At 39.1% G+C, this 19,035-nt stretch overlaps 2 protein-coding genes across 2 annotated transcripts in view; one reads left to right on the top strand and one right to left on the bottom strand.

Annotated features, from left to right (window-relative positions):
* The window catches only part of LOC128656983 (gastrula zinc finger protein XlCGF66.1-like), a 44,331-nt gene extending 27,547 nt beyond the window's left edge, over nucleotides 1–16,784 (bottom strand). The window contains exons 1-3 of the mRNA XM_053711193.1: nucleotides 16,658–16,784; nucleotides 15,716–15,821; nucleotides 6,966–7,070 (exon numbers count right to left, since the gene is read on the bottom strand). Of these exons, the coding sequence (XP_053567168.1) occupies nucleotides 6,966–7,070; nucleotides 15,716–15,793 (183 nt within the window). The 5' untranslated portion in view covers nucleotides 15,794–15,821; nucleotides 16,658–16,784. The remainder of the gene's footprint in view (nucleotides 1–6,965; nucleotides 7,071–15,715; nucleotides 15,822–16,657) is intronic.
* The window catches only part of LOC128656982 (gastrula zinc finger protein XlCGF66.1-like), a 40,887-nt gene continuing 38,621 nt past the window's right edge, over nucleotides 16,770–19,035 (top strand). The window contains exon 1 of the mRNA XM_053711192.1: nucleotides 16,770–16,812. The gene's annotated coding sequence lies outside the window, so the exon portion shown is untranslated. The remainder of the gene's footprint in view (nucleotides 16,813–19,035) is intronic.

Here is a 19,035-nt window from a genome sequence, read left to right as displayed (position 1 = left end):
ATGCATGCCTTCTTGCAAGCGTGTGTGGGGAGAGATCAGGATAGATCTGCAGTGCCTGGTAGGGTTCCTTCAAAGTTTTGTTAAGAAAGGATGCCCTGAGTAACTTCTCTTTAAAGGTATAATAATGTAGTCGGATGATGACATCTCTTGGAGTATCATAACTCAAATTTCTTGGGCAGAGAGCTCTGTGAGCCCTATCAATAAGAGGGTCATAATCTTGCAGGGATCCCAGGAGCTCCTTGAATAGGCCCAGGAGAAAATTAGGCAGATCAGCAGTGCCTACATCCTCCGGTATTCCTTGAATTCTAATGTTATTGCGGCATGACCTGTCTTCAAGGTCAGCTAGTTTAGATTCTAAATCTGTTATCATGTCAGATAGGGATTGAGTATAGGTCATGATTGACTGCAAGGTCTTCATGCTTTCTTTCAAGTGTTTCTGTACATTCCCCCAGTGACGATATGTCTATTTTGAGTTCTATGACAGATGTTTTGAGGTCTTGCTTTAAGGAAGCATAATGAATGTCCATTTTGTCAGATAAAGCTTTAATGGACTCCATAATGGAGGAATGTGAGAACGTGGGCATATCTGTAGAGTGATATTTCATCTTATTGATTACCTTACCTTTGAATGAGGATATCGATTCCCTAGAATCTTCATCAGATCCTTCCTGGTCTGGCAGAATTTTGCTGTTGAAATGATCTGCTAACGTCCTCTTAGGGTTATCTGCCTGTTTCTGTTTTTCTTTTGAGAGTGTGTCATTTAGAACAGTAGGGAGCTGTGTCAGTGAAGCAGATATGGTATAGGTTGGTTACAAATTCCAAAGAAATTATAGATTAGATGAGTGCGGGAAAATGTGCCCGGCACCCCGTGCTTATAGTGTTTACTCCAGCATAATTAGACTTTCAACATATGCCAAAAAAGGAAAAGGATAGTGGGGGAACCAGTGTCCCAGTACAAGATGGTCAGGCCTCCTCTCCTGGGGAGGTGCTCCCTCAGAGCGATGTGGGAGAAGGTGTGGGGGTATGACAAGCAGGCAAGTGCGCCGGCGGGAAAGGGAGGAGAGGCGCCAATAATACACAGTGTCTGTGTGCCTGTAATACAATATAATGGTCTGCATAAGGGTTCTCACCTACTTTGGTATAAGTATGTTTGTTGTTATTCCTTGTTTTCTGGCAAGTAGGGCCTAACAGGTAGATTTATTTACTATAGGCCCCCTTTGTCTCTTTAACTGTGAAAAACAGCTGTTAAGCAGTAGGTATGTATGCTGGGTGATGTGACTTATAGTGCCAAGTTGTCCTCTTAGTTGATAATCCCCAGTCACTGCAGGCCCCAGAAGTAACAAGTGAGGGCCGGAATTTAAATTTATGGCCTTTGAATCCGGGTATGGAAGGATTTAAGAGTGAATATATAAAGTCCCCTGTGATTCCTGGGTAATCACCTCACCCCCTTGCAGGATCGTTTGATCTATTTGAGTTCTGGAGGCCCAGTAGAGCATGGGGTGATAGAGGCCTAGTGTAGATGTGGGCGTGAGGTGTTGCGCACTTACGATACTGAGGAAGATGGCGGTTCGCGCCAAAAGCAAGAAGACCTCACTCCCAGTTGCGGGGAACGTCCGGATCTCCCTTTGAAGAGCTCTGTATAGCCAAGGAGTCCATCCGTTCAGCGTAAAGCCGAAGCGTGGACGTCTAAAGTGGCTGAAGCGGAGGCAGTCTGCCGCTGTGTCTTCTAAGACACATAGGCCGTGCGCTAACCAGGGCTCCACCCGCTCCTCTGGTCTCCGATATCCACAGCGAGACCGCCAAGTAGGCAGAACGGTAGGTCAACCTCCTCCAGGCCCCCTGCTTCTCTGCGCTATCAGGGAGAACACCGAGATCCCAGCGGGGAGAAAAGGGCTTTCCGACTCCAAGGCCTCAGTGGTAGGGCAGTGGGGAGACCCCTCCACACAGATTAACGATCTCCTGGGCAATAATCTATGTCACTGGGGTAGAGAGCTGTAATTGCCTACCTAGACACCACAATTTTAAGGTATTCTGTGTGGATAGCGGAGAAAAAGAGACTTAAAACTGTACTTTGGTAGCGGAGCTACAGACACACACGTCTGCTCGCTCTGCTAGTTAGCTCCGCCCCCCCAGACACAATTTTGAAGGCACCTGTGGGCTGTGATGCCCAGAATAATCATGCTCTGGTTTAGCCAGTTATTTATTAAATCTTAACTTTTAATGTAATTGTAAAAAAAGGAAATATCATTAAGCTAAATGTTGAAAACCAAAAAGTCTGAATCCAGTAGGTGATGAATGAATTGTAGTTACAAAATGGAGCTGATATTAATTACCAAAAAGGCTCCCCCAATCAATTATTATGACAGGACAGGAGACACATTTGCTTTATTATCTATCAGAGTCACCTTCCTAACTGATGCCGTGGTTCCTGTTATCAGCCAGGAATATTCAGAGGGCGACATCTAGGTTATAGTTTTGTGATTCTTGAATTGCTCCTTTTTGCTTGAATTTTTACTGCCAATTTGAACAAATTGCTAACTAGTTTCAGAGTTTTTGGTTTTTAACATTTAGCTTAATGAAATTGACTTTTTATTACAATGACATTAAAAGTTACGTTTTAATGAGTTACTGGCTAAACTATGCGTGTGCACTAAACCTATTTTCTAGATTTCCCTTTTTCTGATCCCACTCCTTCCCTCGGTTTACTTTTTTCTTTAATAAAATTGATAATGTCACATTCCCTAGAAGTGCTCATCTCTCTGGTCAGCAAGTTAATGCTATTGTTGGGTAATGGGGTAATGGTGCACTATACAACAAAATTTCCAATCTTAAAACATAGAATCTGACCCATAAGATTTATATGCGCCCACTTACCCAAACAAGACTGGGTAGATTATAAGTCAAGTAATACTGAATGTGTGTTGTGCACAGCTTTGTTCTTGACCTCGCTCCATCAGTATTGCTTGATTTAGTATTAGTCATTGGTTAAAAACATTTAGGGCCAGATTACGAGTGGCGCGCTAATAGTTATATGCGAGCAATATTGGGTTTATCACGGCCATGTCTTAATATATATATATATATATATATATATACTAGTCCTAAAGCCTGTGAATATGTGCTATTTTCTGCAATGCAGCGGTCCCGGCACCGCCCACTCCTGCCTCCGCCCCCTCCCGCTCACCCTCTTTGCTGTCCTCACAGCGGTTACTGATGATCCTTCCTTACGGCCAGGTATGTTTGTCTCGTGCTGTAGTATTTACTGCACATGACTGCATCGGACAAACATACCTGGCCTTTTATAATATAGGATATATATTTATTTGAATATATATACACAACAGCAAAAAATGCACTCTCAGGAATTCAGGATAAAAAAAAATAAGATATATAGTCCTAACCAAAAGTTTTGACAATGGCCACAAAAGGACCAGCTGACACAATGTCAGTGATTCTCTCGTTAACACAGGTGTCAGTGTTGACGAGGACAAGGCTGGAGACCACTCTGTCATGCTGATTGAGTTAGAATAACAGACTGGAAGCCTTAAAAGGTGGGTGGTGCTTGAAATCATTGTTCTTACTCTGTTAACCATAGTTACCTGCAAGGAAACACGTGTAGTCATCATTGCTTTGCACAAAAAGGGATTCATAGACAAGGATATTGCTGCTACTAATATTGCACCTAAATCAACCATTTATCGGATCATCAAGAACTTCAAGGAGAGAGGTTCAATTGTTGTGAAGAAGGCTTCAGGGCGCCCAAGAAAGTCCAGCAAGCGCCAGGACAGTCTCCTAAAGTTGATTCTAGCTGGGGGATCAGGGCACCACCAGTGCAGAGCTTGCTCAGGAATGGCAGCAGACAGGTGTGAGTGCATCTGCACGCACAGTGAGGCAAAGACTTTTGGAGGATGGCCTGGTGTCAAGAAGGGCAGCAATGAAACCACTTCTCTCCAGTAAAAATATCAGAGAAAGACTGATATTCTGCAAACGGTACAGGGATTGGACTGCTGAGGACTGGGGTAAAGTAATTTTCTCAGATGAATCCCCTTTACGGTTGTTTGGGGCATCCGGAAAAAAACTTGTCAGGAGAAGAAATGGTGAGCGCTACCATCAGTCCTGTGTCATCCCAACAGTAAAGCATCCTGAGACCATTCATGTGTGGGGTTGCTTCTCAGCCAAGGGAGTGGGCTCACTCACTATTTTGCCTAAGAACACAACCATGAATAAAGAATGATACAAAAACAAAAGTGCAACTTCTCCTAACCATCCAAGAACAGTTTGGTGATGAACAATGCCTTTTATAGCATGGAAAACTAATAATAACTAATTGGCTTGGGGAACAAAACATAAAAATGTTGAGTCCATGGCCAGGAAACTCCCCAGACCTTAATCCCACTGAGAACTTGTGGTCAATCCTCAACTGGTCCGCCGCCTCTGGGCGGACAGCAATCAACCCGATCAGATACAATTGGGCTGATTGACACCCCCTGCTAGTGGCCGATTAGCCACGAATCTGCAGGGGGCAGCATTGCACAAGCAGTTCACCAGAACTAAATGCCGACAATGTATGCTGTCGGCATTCAGCGATGCCGGAGGACATGATCCGCTGAGCGGATCATGATGGACAGAGGTTTAATAAATCTGCCCCCAAGCATTGATTATGCAAGAATGGGCTGCCATCAGTCAGTGTGTGGCCCAGAAGTTGATTGACAGCATGTCAGGGCAAATTGCAGAGTTCTTGAAAAAGAAGGGTCACCACTGCAAATATTGACTCTTTGCATAAACTTAATGTAATTGTCAATAAAAGACTTTGACACTTATGAAATGCTTGTAATTATACTTCAGTATACCATAGTAACATCTGACAAAACTATCTAAAAACATCTAACTGAGTTAACACGCAATTGGGAGCAATAAATAGAGCTTCATTTGTAATCTAGCCCTTAATTAAAGAGTTTTTTGTGAGCAGATAAATTAGCATATAACAGTCTTTTAATGGTTTAGACTAATTAGTATGCTAGCCAAATTCACCATACTATCAGAAGCTGATTGCCACATGCACACAATAATAAAGTGTTTTTTTTTAAATTATTTTTAAAAACTGCTGTAAACTGTTACCATTATCTATATCAGGGCTTATTAAACTTTTTCCACTCGTAGCCTCTTTTTGCGTGAGATATTTTTACGTGACCCGGGTATATAACATAGGTATACAAATCAAACATTTACTGATAATAAATCATACTCATACTCGCCCCTTCATGCTCATACTACCCCCCCTTCCATGCTCACTCCCCTGCCCCTTCCATACTCCCCCATTCCATGCTCACTCCCCTGCCCCTTCCATACTCCCCCTTCATACTCCCCCTTCAGTCATACTCCCCCCTTCAATGCTCATACTCCCCCCTTCCATGATCACTCCCCTGCACCTTCCATACTCCCCCTTCATATTCATACCCCCTTCCATACCCATACTCCCTCTTCAATGCTTACTGCCCCTTCTATACTCCCCCTTCATATTCATACCACCCATCCCATTCTCATACCCATGCTTATACCCCCCATCCATCTTTCAGTGCTTAGACTACCCCCATATTCTTTCAGCTCCTCCTCTCCCCCCCTCTTGTACACCTGTTGGGCAAGGACCTTTTCTGCAGGGCTCCCTCTTCTCTCCTGAGCAGCACAGTGCTCTGGGAGGAAGTGACATATGATCACTTCCTCCCAGCGCTGCCGCGGATGAGGGAAGAGGGAGTGCTGGGAGGAAGCAGGCAGCCAGCCAACAGTTGGAGTGTGTGCCCTGTGCTATGGCACAGGTCGTACAATTCTAAGACCGGCCTTAAGATCGCCTGCGTTTTAATAGCGCATGCGCGATCGCTGACATTTTGTGGAATCCGGAGGCCCCTTCTTACACGGGCTTCCCTGAATTTTTTTGCAACCCCCAAATTAGGGTTACGACCCACAGTTTAACGAGCTGTGATCTATATAGCCATCACATACAACCCCTAAACTGCCAGATCCCCCATTACAATAAACTGCCTCATCACTGAAATCCCTTACAGTCTAGTCAAAAATAAACTTTCATGATTCAGATAGGGCATGGAATTTTAAACAACTTTCCAATTTACTTTTATCATCAATTTTGCTTTGTTCTCTTGGTATTAGTTGAAAGCTAAATTAGGTAGGCTCATATGCTAATTTCTTAGCCCTTGAAGGCCGCCTCTTATCTGAATGCATTTTGACTGTTTTTCACAACTAAAGGGCGTTAGTTTATGTGTGCCATATAGATAACATTGTGCTCATGAGTTACCTAGGAGTCAGCACTGATTGGCTAAAATGCAAGTCTGTCAAAAGAAATGAAATAAGGGGGCAGTCTGCAAAGGCTTAGATACAAGGTAATCACGAAGGTAAAAAGTGTATTAATATAACTGTGTTGGTTATCCAAACTGGGGAATGGGTAATAAAGGGATTATCTATCTTTTTAAACAATAAAAATTCTGGTGTAGACTGTCCCTTTAACATGTTTGCATAAACAAATGTAAGCACACACACACACGAATATAAAGAACTCAGGAATAATGAGTAATACAGCCGCTTCAAAAATGTAATGTCTCCTCTCTTTATGTTGTACTCTAAACTGTAGTGCACAATATCACTTGTCAAAAATACAACAATGTCACTGATCTGTGAATGTGCACTGTTTCTGCCACGAAGAATACCAGAGTTACAAGATGGAGGCACCCAGTGTGAAGATGTGGAGCTTTACTATCTGATATGTATAAGATGTTAAAATAAGAAAATGGCTTTAAAGAGAGCTGCAGGCCGAGGAGGGAAAGCAATAAGATGGTAAGTAGTAACCTGCTAGTGTAGTTGTACCCAGCAGTTTAATGTCCATTTAACACATGTAAATAAACAACCGGTCACAGTTACATGCAGCTGTTATTATGACATATTACATCAGCTCTCACCTCCCCTGTCAGCAGGTACAGGATCTGCAGGGTGTGGGTCAGTATCCTCTCTGTCGTCATCTTGTCCCCGGTCATGTGATTCGCTGTCAGTGAGTTACTCACCCGCTGTAAGAGTGAAAAATAAAACATCAGACTCACTGACCCTTGTCACATCCAGGTGTGTATCCAGTTATCATATTCTCCATCTCATCATGGTCACATGACAAGACAATCACCTTGTATGGCCACTGTGAACACCTGTCTAAAACTTAGTGTCCAGTAGTGTATTAAATTGTTTACAAAAAGCTCCATTACGTTTATTTCAGCATTTAAAATAGTTGATTTTGCCTGTGGTATCCCTACCTATACTGAACGTTTATATACTTAAGTATAGACTATAGAAAGGCTGTGTAAAAATAACCAGCAGAACAAATTACACTTCAAGTGGGAAATAGTATACAATCAAATGTTAATTTCCAATTGTTCTTCTAAATATTGGGTTTTGGTATACAGACAGAGATAATATCAACAAGCATGTATGTGTACATACATGATATCATAAGATCTGATTTCCCTGCAAGCACAACCTATTTTATTGGGTTGTGGTTTCAAAGAACAAAACAAGAGATGTCCTATACAAAAATAAAACTAAATAAGTAATTCCTCATACTATAAAACATGTCATTGGAAACACATTAAGGAAAAAACAATTTTAAAGTACACTGTACCTTTAAAGGTATAGAAATGTCAAAATTGAAATGAGCATGGGTGCTTCTAGTAAAAGATTTTACCATTTCAGCTGCATACTTGCATATGTTGTGTGTGACTAGAGCATCAAGATTTAAACACCATGCCGTCCTTAGAGAATGGTGGTTTTTTGTATTGCAATCAGAGAAGATTTTATTTGTGCCATATAAACCGCTGCTGACTCTCTGAGAACGTGTGGCGTTTGAATGCTGGTGCACAGGGCAATCACAGCATATCTGCGTATGCTGCTGAAAAACAGTAATATCTTTTACTAGAAGTGTTTTTGGTAATAAAAAGTATACTGCAAAAAAAGATTCTATTCAAAACTGAAATCCATTTATGCACACATCAATTTTGACCTTTCTATCCCTTTAAAAGGAAATAAAATTCAAACATTTTCTTTCATGATTTAGATCTAATACCCTCTCTGTCTTCCACTCTCACTCCTGCTCTTACTCACATCTTTAACCTATCTCTCTCTACCGGTTCATTCCCATCTTCTTTCAAACATGCAAAGGTCACTCCCATACTCAAAAAACCCACCCTTGACCCTAATTCTCCTGAAAACTACCGCCCAATGGGGCCAATTTATCAAAGTCTGGCGGACATAATTCCTCCTTTATGTGTTTGTCAAATTTTGTCTTGTCTCTTACAAGTTTTATATCATTGTTTTATTTATATGAATTGTACCCATAGACATCGCTGCGGAACATGTTGGCGCTTCATAAATAAAGTATAATAATAACATAGAATAATAACATGCAATTTTAAACAACTTTCCAATTTACTTCTATTATCAAATTAGTTTTCTTGTTATCCTTTGTTGAAAAGCAGGAAGGAGTGTGCACGTGTCTGCAGCACTATATGGAAGCAGTTTTACAACAATGTTGTACATTAGCAAAAGCACTAGATGGCAGCACTATTTCCTGTCATGTAGTGCTGCAGACGTGGGCGCAATACCTATCTAGATATCTTTTCAGCAAAGAATAACTAGAGAACAAAAGCAAATTTGATAATAGAAGTAAAATGAAAACTTTTTAAAATTTGTATTTTCTATTTTAAATATCTCCTTTTTTTTTTTAAACGCTTTATTGAAACAAAACGAGTACAACTTGAAGAAAAAACAAGAACATCTTATTTAGAACATTCAATGGTATTCATAAATCTATCTTTTTCTAACAGTGAGGTTCAAAAATAATATAGTCTAGTACCCTTTTGCATTTTCCAAATATTTTAACTTGTCTGCCTTATCCCTCTGCTATGAGAGAGGGCAAGGCCCATTCATTCAAAAAGACAAAAAAAAAAAGGGGGGAAAAAGAAAACAAAAACAAAAAGAAGGGGGGGGGGAATACCCTATCCCTATTCTTCTCTCGTATGTCTCCCCACCCCAGCCGCCCCTCCCGATATGCCCTTCTCTCCATCTATGGTCTCCTCTCGGCCTCTAACTTCATCAGGGATCAATACCATTCAGTTTGAAAGACCCCTGTCAGAATCAGGTTTTTGAAGTAATCTGTTCTTCGGAAATTGGAGATAAGGGAAAATTGAATGTCACGTGGGTAAGATAAAATAACTCTTAACCATTTTGAAAAAAATGTAATCTTTTTCTTTTGTGAAGCTGATATACTCATTTGATCGAAAATTAGCTGGGAGTGTATTCAATTTATAAAGCATGGCATTGAGGGGGCCTTTTTGCTTTTCCAATTTTTTAATATTAGATTACGCCCCAGCATAATCGCTGTATTAATAAGGTTAACATTGTATCCATTAGTCTCTGTGGAAAAGAGAAAGAAAATATGTTTAGGTATAATTTTTATTCTATTATCTAACACCTTATTAATCCAAAACTCGACTTTGGTCCAAAACTGCATAATTTTGGGGCAATCCCAGAAGCAATGTACTATATCTGCATTTACGTTATTACAGCTAGGACAATTATTGGAGGAATTGATATGCCATTTAGACATTTTCATAGGTGTCAGATAGGCATTATTAAGTAACTTTATATGTGATTCTTTCCAGGCTATGGAAATAATGGCACTTTTAATTCATTTAAAGCTTTCATTCAATGTATCTACGGAGATGTCCTTGAAGAGGGTGTTCCAATTCTCAAAAAGGCTATTGATTATTAATTGACCCTGTTTTGCAAGTATGATTTTATATAGTAAACTATGTTTACCTGTTTTATAGATCGTTAGATATTTTTCAATTTTCCGCCACCCTTCGGTTTCTAAATTTGATATTTTGCTTTCTGTAATGAAATGTCTGATCTGGAGGTAAGCATAAAATTTTTTATTTGAAAGACAAAATTCTCTAGCGATATCCTCGAACGTTCTTATTTGAAGGTGATTATTTAAACATTGATATACATTTAATAGACCTTTTTGTGCCCAGACATTGTAAACTTCGTAAGATAAACCAGGGGTGAATTTTGGATTCAGTAGTAAAACAAAAAAAGGCGAGGCTGGGCAAGCAGAAAAATTAACGTTTATTGCCAAAAAGAAAGGTTAAATAAAATGCAAAAATAGCATGCAGTATGGGTCAGAATGAGCTTGAGCAGCAGCAATCTTACATGTTTCGGCTCCTGCCTTACTCATAGACTGTGCTGCTCAAAGCTCACAGGCCCCTTAAATTACAAATTCACTCTGACATCATATGCAGCAATCAAATAGTTAACCCCTACCACACCAAAAAAGAAAGAAAAAGAAAAGTGTAAAAAAAAAAAAAGTTTTAAATTTTTCTGCTTGCCCAGCCTCGCCTTTTTTTGTTTTACTACTGATTCCTTAATACAGACCAGCAAGTCTGTTGGCGGTTTGCGGGCTAACGCTATAGCTATACACTACTTAGACACAGCCACAGTACCTCATTGTGACGTATCAGAGTGCGGACCCATGTGGGAGGAGACAGACCGTAACCGGAAGTCCGCTTAAGCTCCATACGCCGGAGAGCACCGGGACCGGAGCACGAGCCAAACGAGCTGAAGAGCCACTTTCGAGCTTAAAGGTACTGTCCACATGTACACTATGTGAGTTGAGAATCAAAACTAGTTACGAAGTGCTGTTTGAGCGCTGTTTGGGGTTTTTCTTTTGTTTGGTTAAGTGAATTTTGGATTACCTCGTATTGGGAGGAATGGAGATATCTCAAAGTTTAGATTAAGCGATTTGTTTAGTTTTTGCCATGCTTCAATAGTGTTACGTATTAATGTCATGCTTTTAATATCATTTGGAAACTGTTATATTGGACAGTGCAACAAAGCTTTCAATGTATATGGCGCGGTCAATTGTTCCTCAATATAGAAATGTGTAAGGTGGTTGGCCTCTGCTAACCAGTCAATTGCAAAGCGGGCTAGCGCAGCAATATTATACTTTTTAATATCTGGAAAGGATAGACCACCATCTTCAAATCCAAGTGTTAGTTTTGCTATGGATAACATGTGTCTCTTATTATTCCATAAAAAATTGGCGCACTCTCTATTGAATCTTTTTATATCTTGACCCTTTATAAATAATGGTAAGTTTTGCATTATATACATTAATTGAGGGAACAAGATAGTTTTTATGATCATCACTTTAGCAGAAAGGGAAATGGGAAAGGCAAGCCATTGTTGCAATTTCTCTGAAGCTTTTTTGAAAAAAATGGAATAGTTTAATTTATACCATTGATTTGGGTCAGCGTGGAAATTTAATCCTAGATAGTTAATACTAGAAGACTCTTGAAAAGGATGTTCTTGAATACTTGTTTTAGTCTTGTGTAACCAGAGAATTTCAGACTTATTAGCGTTAATTTTGTAGCCTGAGAAGGAACTAAACATATCAATGATACTTAAGGCCTGTGGTATATTTCTCTTTGTATTTCTAACGAATAATAGCAGGTCATCTGCATATAGGGATAATACTAGTTTTTCTTGTCCTAACCTAATACCTTGCAGTTCTTGCCGTAGTATAATAGCCAGGGGTTCTATTGCAAGATTAAACAGTAAAGGGGAGAGTGGGCAGCCCTGTCTCGTCCCCCTGTGTAGTAATAGATTTGCGGTATAGCTGCCATTAATTAAAATACTGGACCATGGATGGTCATATATAATTTTGATAAATTGTGCAAAATGCCCTGAAAAACCAAAAAAATTTAATTGTAATTAATGCAAAATCCTGATTATTTGTTTTTCTATCAGATACTTTATTCCAAAAATGATCTAATAATAAGACTACTTTCCGGATATTTTTAGTGGAGGATCTTTGATGCATAAAGCCCGTTTGATCAACATGAATAATAGGATCAAGACAAAATTTTAGTCGATTAGCAAGAATATGCGTTAATAACTTATAGTCTACATTGAGTAGTGAGATAGGTCTATATGACTTAGGATCTAATGGATTTTTCCCTTTTTTCAAAATCAATGATATGATGGAGGCAGAGAAATATTTAGACATATTTAAACCATCAATATAGTATCCGTTAAACAATGAAACTAAGATATCTGCTATCTCTACTCTAAGTATTTTATACATTTCAACAGGTATCTGATCCGGACCCGGAGATTTATTAGACTTAGCATTATTTATAACTTCCAGTACTTCCTCTTTCGTTATTGGTCTATTAAGAGTAATGGCCGCTTCTTGAGATATCTTGGGCGGGATAATCCTGTGCCAGAACTCATTCTTATTCTCGGTGCTGATTTCTTTTGCTGCGTATAAATTTTGGTAATATTCTAGAAAGACATTTTTAATTTTAGTCTGACCAGTAACTCTATTTATCCCATCATTAATTGCTTCTATTATATTGGACTTTTTCCTAGCTTTATCTAACCTGGATAAAAATTTAGCCGATTTCCCGTATTGACCTTTGTATTTGGTGCTTATTTTAAGTTCTTCCCAAGAGACCTTTTGTTTAATAAAAATATCCCTTTCTGTTTTAAGTGTTTTATATTTGTCCCTTAGCTGCTTGGAAGGGTTATTAACCCTTTAAGGACACAGCTTTCAGTTTGCTCAATTGTTTTATGACGGAAAAATTCCGTCATATGTCCTTAAGAGGTTAATATATTTACGGTATGCGTTCTGAACTTGTTTAGATAGCTGAACTTCCCTTTCCTGTAGCTTCCTTTTTTTTTAAATCATATAGGCTTTAATATCTCCTCTTAAATAGGCCTTAGAGGCTTCCCAGAATATTTCTATTTTTCCTCTGTACGCTCTATTTAAGTACTCATATTCTCTCCACTTATGTTTTAACCTGTTATTAAATTCTAAATTATCTACTAAAAATTTTGGAAAGAAGAAGTTATTCCTTTCACTACTTTGAGTTGGTTGTAGCTGTAAATCTAATGAGATAATTGCGTGATCTGAAATCAGAATGTCAAATATCTCTGCCTTAACTTCTAATTTGATTAAAGAGCTGGACAGTAAAAAAAAGTCTATCCGGGAGAAAGAACCATGACTTTTAGAGTCACAGGTGAAGGACCTTGTGTCTGGGTACTGCAAACGCCAGATATCCTGAAGCTTAAAGTTTTTACATACTTGTTTAAAAATGTTTGCCTTCTGTTTAGAAAAGGCAGAGTTTGTGGGCGTAAATTTATCTAACGTTTCTGTAGGTATTAAATTAAAATCGCCCGCTAAAATTATATTTTGTCCAAGAAATTTGGATAACATATAAACTAAACTATTCCAAAAGCTAGGCTCCGTATTATTAGGACCATACACATTGCAGATCACCAATTTAAGTCTGTCCACCTGTATCTCCAAAACTACCCATCTCTCATGGGGGTCTAAGGTTATATTCAAAATGTTATAAGATCATTTTTTGTTTATCAGAACAGCAACTCTTTTTTTTCCTTCCGGAACAGGGAGTGGCTATCACCTCCCCAACCCATTTACTTTTAAGTTTAACAATTTCCTCCGCTTTTAAATGTGTTTCTTGTAATAGGGCTATATCGGGATTGTGTTTGCCAAGTTGTCTAATTATTATTTTCCTTTTAATTGGGGAGGTGATACCCCCCAAATTCCATGAAAGACATCTAATATTTCCTTTAATTTATAAAGCGTTTAAAATTTGCTTGGGGAGGGGGGGGGGGGGGCGGGATGGTGGAGAGAAAACAGAGAGAAGGAAAAAAAAAAAAAGGGGGAAACCCAACAACCATACAGCCATTCAAACCTAACATATAACCAACAAAAAACTTTTTCCAGCCGAAGTGAAATACAATCTGCTAGCTCCTCTAGCATGTGCATCAGCTTAATAAAGAGCATGTTTATCCTGGAAACAATATACAAATTTTCCATGTCTAGCAAATACATTAACATGCAAAATAACCATTCTCAGAAATACCTGATGTGAAGTCACAAATTCTTATGTGAGTGATATCTTATGTTTTTTAAAAAAGCTTTGGCTTCCTCTAAATTGTCTAATCTAGATGTTCCCTCCTTCTCTTCTATAAGAATTTTTGCAGGGTACAGTAGTTTTGCTAGAAAGCCCTCTTGAATCAACCTAGTACAGAAGGGTGCCATCTCTTTCCTCCTGAAAGCTGTGTCTGTAGAATAATCTTGGAATACTAAGATTTTATTTTCTCCAATATGAAAATTTTCAACTTTTCTATATGCTCTGAGAATATTTGTTTTATCTTGAAAGTTCAAAAATGTTAGCAGGATTGGTCTGTGAATATTTTTTCCCATTAATTCTACTTCTAGGTGGTCCCAGTCTGTGAGCTCTTTCTACCAGTATTGGCAACTGGAGCTGTTCTATACCCAGAGCTTGGGGAAGTGTTATTGATGCAAATTGTAAAAGGTCTTTGTACTGTTCTGTCTCAGGCAAGCCTATTATTTTTAGATTACTCCATCTAGAGCGATCTTCTAGATCATCTATCATAGTAGTCAGAATCATATTTTTCTTTTCAAGGTCTAATACTCTTTGTGAGTGATTATTACAGGTATCTTCTACTGTAGATAATATATCTTCTACCTCTGTGAGTCTATAAGCAAATACTTTTAATTCTGATGATAAACTAGATATTTGAATTTTAAGAGATTCGAATTGGGGCAAAAAAATATCACTAAGTTGGGTAATTAATGGTTGTAGGTCTGCTCTCATATTTATTCCTTCACTAGTATTTTCCATCATAGCATCCAATGTACGTGGCTTCCTATCTTTAATTTTGGGAGGCATGGTCTGTGGATATCTCCTCTGCTGTGGCCAATTAGGAATAAAATAAAAATGAGCTCCTGCATTGATCAAGCAATTACTGTGTAACATGTTGTAGAATCAATCTCTGGATCCTGTAGGTTGCATTCCAATATATTTGAGTGCATTAAGAAAACACCATAAACAGAGATAAATTACAGAAAAAAAACAGGCAAAATAAACCATGAACTGAACATTTCCTCACTAGGTATAATGTAATTTTTTTTTTTTTTTTAAGGAATTCAATTTTGAGTTTAATATCCATATGATTGTTGATAACATAAATTGGCTAAATGTGTTTGGGGCAAATGGAAATTAAGGTAAGTAACTAAGCAATAAGTAAAAAATAATATAATAATAAAAATTCTGAAGGCACCAGTAAGAGCTGAGGTTTATCATGACACACTCTGTAATAATGTGGATGTATTGTCATGTGAAGAAATGCAAGTGATACAGACATAACAAGAAATATAACCAGCTAGCTGGTGTATGTGCAGGTATTATCTATATATGAGATATGTACACATGCTTATCGCCATTCTATACAACAGCACTTCCTCTTCTGCACAAATTAATACTTGTTTATACCATTTAAATATAAGTTTATTCTTTATTAGCCTAAGCCTGACATCACTTCATAAGCTGCCTATTGTTGGCCTGTATATGGGGATGATAGAACTAATAATAAAAGGCTTCTGGGAAATAACTGTCTCATCAACAGGACATTCCCAGAACAACTCTACACTTTTGTATTTGCACAAAACACAGGCTTTTCCTCTGAGCATCTGTCACCTCTTGTTGCTAAGCAACAAATGCACGCCTTCACTGCAGGAGGTTACCGTGGTGTTTTTATGATGTTTTCTCACCTTTCCTGTCAGCAGGTAGAGAATCTCCAGGATGTGATTCAGGATCTGCTCAGGCAGCTTCTTATTCATCTTGCTCATGGTCAGTGATATTCTGTAACACTGAGACCTGCAACAGTAGCACACACGACAGAAAGTACAGATATGAGAATAATGAATAATAGCATTACACATACACATATATAAACACAAACTGCACCCCTGAAATACATCTGTATACATGTATACCCCAAACGTGCATAGACCAACTCACATATACACCTATTACTTACACCATAACATAAAACACATCACACACATGGACATATACATATACACATACACCACACACACACACACACACACACACACACACACAAATAACTTATCATAAAGCCTTTTTTTTGTTTTTGTTTAACACTGGTAAGAGAGAAGGGCTGAGAGGGTGAGTAGTTGCTGTATGTCAGGGGGGGGGGGGGGATGAATCTAAAAGGGTCATACAAAGAAATACATAAGTACAAGTACCTTATACAGAGATAGGTGATATATTATTAAGAGGCCCCCTCTGTGTCTCACACACTCAATGTCATCCCTAGAACCTTATATACAAATATATATTATTGAGACAGAGGTCCTCTCTGCCTCACACACACAGTCCCCCCCCCCCCCCCCTTATATACAGATACATAATATTATAGGCAGGTTCCTGTCTAAAAAAACACCCCTCCTCTGCACATTATATACATATTATATAATATTATTGAGAGGTTCTCTCAGCCTCACACATTTTATACAGAGACTCTCCTCACAGTAAATACAGATGTATATTATAGAGATATTATTGCTATATCATTTAAACAGCTCCCTCCAACAGTGTGCTATACACATATCTATAACATCATAGAGATTCTTTCTGCCTCACACGTATCCTTTTCAGTATACAATATACAGATATAAAGCACGTACAGAACCGCTACTTATGCTTTGTTACGTTGTGGTAGGAGCACAGTTGCATCTAGATCCCATCCAGCTGTAGGACCGGTGAGGTCACGTGGCTGCTGTGACATCATCGTCGATACTTTAGCTGACGGACCGAGTTAGAAAATTTGTGAGCTGTGCCTGTGAGTGAGTTATCGGTTGTGTGTGAGGCAGGAGGGAACTTGACAACTAACAAGAGCCGCCTGTTATCTAATGTGCGTTTGAAGGGGATAAGAAGGGCAAGTCAGGATTGGGGTTGTATAACGAGTAGAACAGAGGGTTGTGTGCGAGGGGGAGGCGGCCTAAGAAGGGTGCTTTGTGAGGGAGAGGATAGCTGAGAGGGTAAGGGGAGCTGAGAATAGAGCTGAGAGTGCATGCAAGGAGAGACTGTTAGTGAGCGAGGAATGCTGAGATGATGATGAGGGGGCTGTATGATGATAGGAAGTGCAGCTGAAAGGGTGAGAAGAGGCTGTGTGTGAGGGAGAAGGGACTGAAAGGTTGAGAAGGGGCTGTGCAAGGAAGAAGGGACTGAGAGGGAGGCAGTGAGGGAGGAAGGTGTATGAGGGAAAGGGGGCTGAGAGTGTGAGAAAGGACTGTGTGTGCGGAAGAGAGATTCTGAGATGAGATGCAAAGAATGTGAGAAGGTCATTGTGATTGGGGAGAGAGGTTCTGAGAGGGAATAGGGGGCTAAGAGGGTAAGAAGGGGGCTATATGTGTGAGGGAGATAGATTCTAAGATGGTGAGAAGGAGGCTGTGTAAGAGAGGGGGCTATGCATGAGAGATATTTATTACATACATACATTTTAGGGTAATTAGGCAGATCCTTAGATATGGGGACTAATTTATAGCACTTCCCTGCCTTTTAAAAATAGTTACAGTAAAGTCGAAAAAAAAAATCCTTATATAAAAGAGAGCAAGAGAGCTAGTGATTTTCTACAGATCTTATGAGGCAGCATACAGTTTGTTGTGCAGTATGTGATCTATGTGAAATGCTGTACCCTACAGTTGCATAAATTCTCCTCAAGCAGGAAGGTTGAAGACTGTTAAAGGGACAGACTGTTGATACAGCACTGCCTGTCACACAGGGCTAAGCCCATTGAGGACTTAGATTTCCGTAATGCAAAGGAAAGAAAAGCAAGAGAGGGAGGAGCATTATTCTGGCAGCACAAAGCAGAGCTGTTACTCTTGTCACTGAATTCAGAGTTGGAAGCTCCCATATACATTACTGTCAGTACGCACTCAGCTGAAACAACGTACGGCTATGTAATTGTACGACTGTACTGGGAGAAGTGAGGCTTTGACTCATACCTCTCCCAGAAAAAGTGAACATGGAATTTTACCCAGCTCCGGGGGGCCCATTTTCTTGGTTCACTTGTTCCTTGGTATGCAGGATAATCATTCTCTGCTGTATACAATCACCTTCTCATGATTTTTGCTGACTCTTTAATATTAAAGGGACATGAAATTCAAAAAAATGTTTTCACGATTCAGATAAATCATGTAAATGTTAACAACTTTTTAATTTACTTCTATTATCAAATGTTTTTGTTTTCTTGGTATCTTTTGTTAAATAGCATGGATGTGACTGGAGCATCAGTTTTGCAAGAATGTTATATATTTTCAAGAGCACTAGATGACTGCACTATTTCCTGCCATGTAGTGCTTCAGAAACTAGGTATCTCTTTAACAAAGAATACCATGGGAACTAAGCACATTTTATAATAGAAGTAAATTGGAATTATTTTTTAAATTGTATGCTCTGACTGAATCACAAAAGAAAAAAAAAATTGGGTTTATATCCCTTTAAATAAATGTATCACCCCCTTGACATTTGACAAATATGCTATACAGGTGGCCCTCGGTTTACAACGGTTCAATTTACACCGTTTCAGAATAACAACCTTTTTTTCCAGTCATGTGACTGCTATTGAAAAGCATTGAGAAGCAGTGTATTTATTAAAATAGCCAGTAGGTGGAGCTGTCCGCTTGTGTTGCAGCAAAGCCAAGCAAACTGAAATTAATCAGTTTAACCAGACCTGAGCTATCAAGCAGATTTCAAAAGAACAAGATCTTCCTGTCTATAAATCAGTCCCGATTGGAATGCATAGAAAGAACTGTTTGCAGAAAAATGCAAGTGAAGTCTGTGTTGTGTGATTATTTCTCCAACATAGGTGTGTCCGGTCCACGGCGTCATCCTTACTTGTGGGATATTCTCTTCCCCAACAGGAAATGGCAAAGAGCCCAGCAAAGCTGGTCACATGATCCCTCCTAGGCTCCGCCTACCCTAGTCATTCTCTTTGCCGTTGCACAGGCAACATCTCCACGGAGATGGCTAAGAGTTTTTTGGTGTTTAAATGTAGTTTTTA

The sequence above is a fragment of the Bombina bombina genome, chromosome 4 (assembly GCF_027579735.1).
Source record: "Bombina bombina isolate aBomBom1 chromosome 4, aBomBom1.pri, whole genome shotgun sequence".
NCBI lineage: Eukaryota > Metazoa > Chordata > Amphibia > Anura > Bombinatoridae > Bombina > Bombina bombina.
This window is presented reverse-complemented; position numbering and strand designations above follow the sequence as displayed.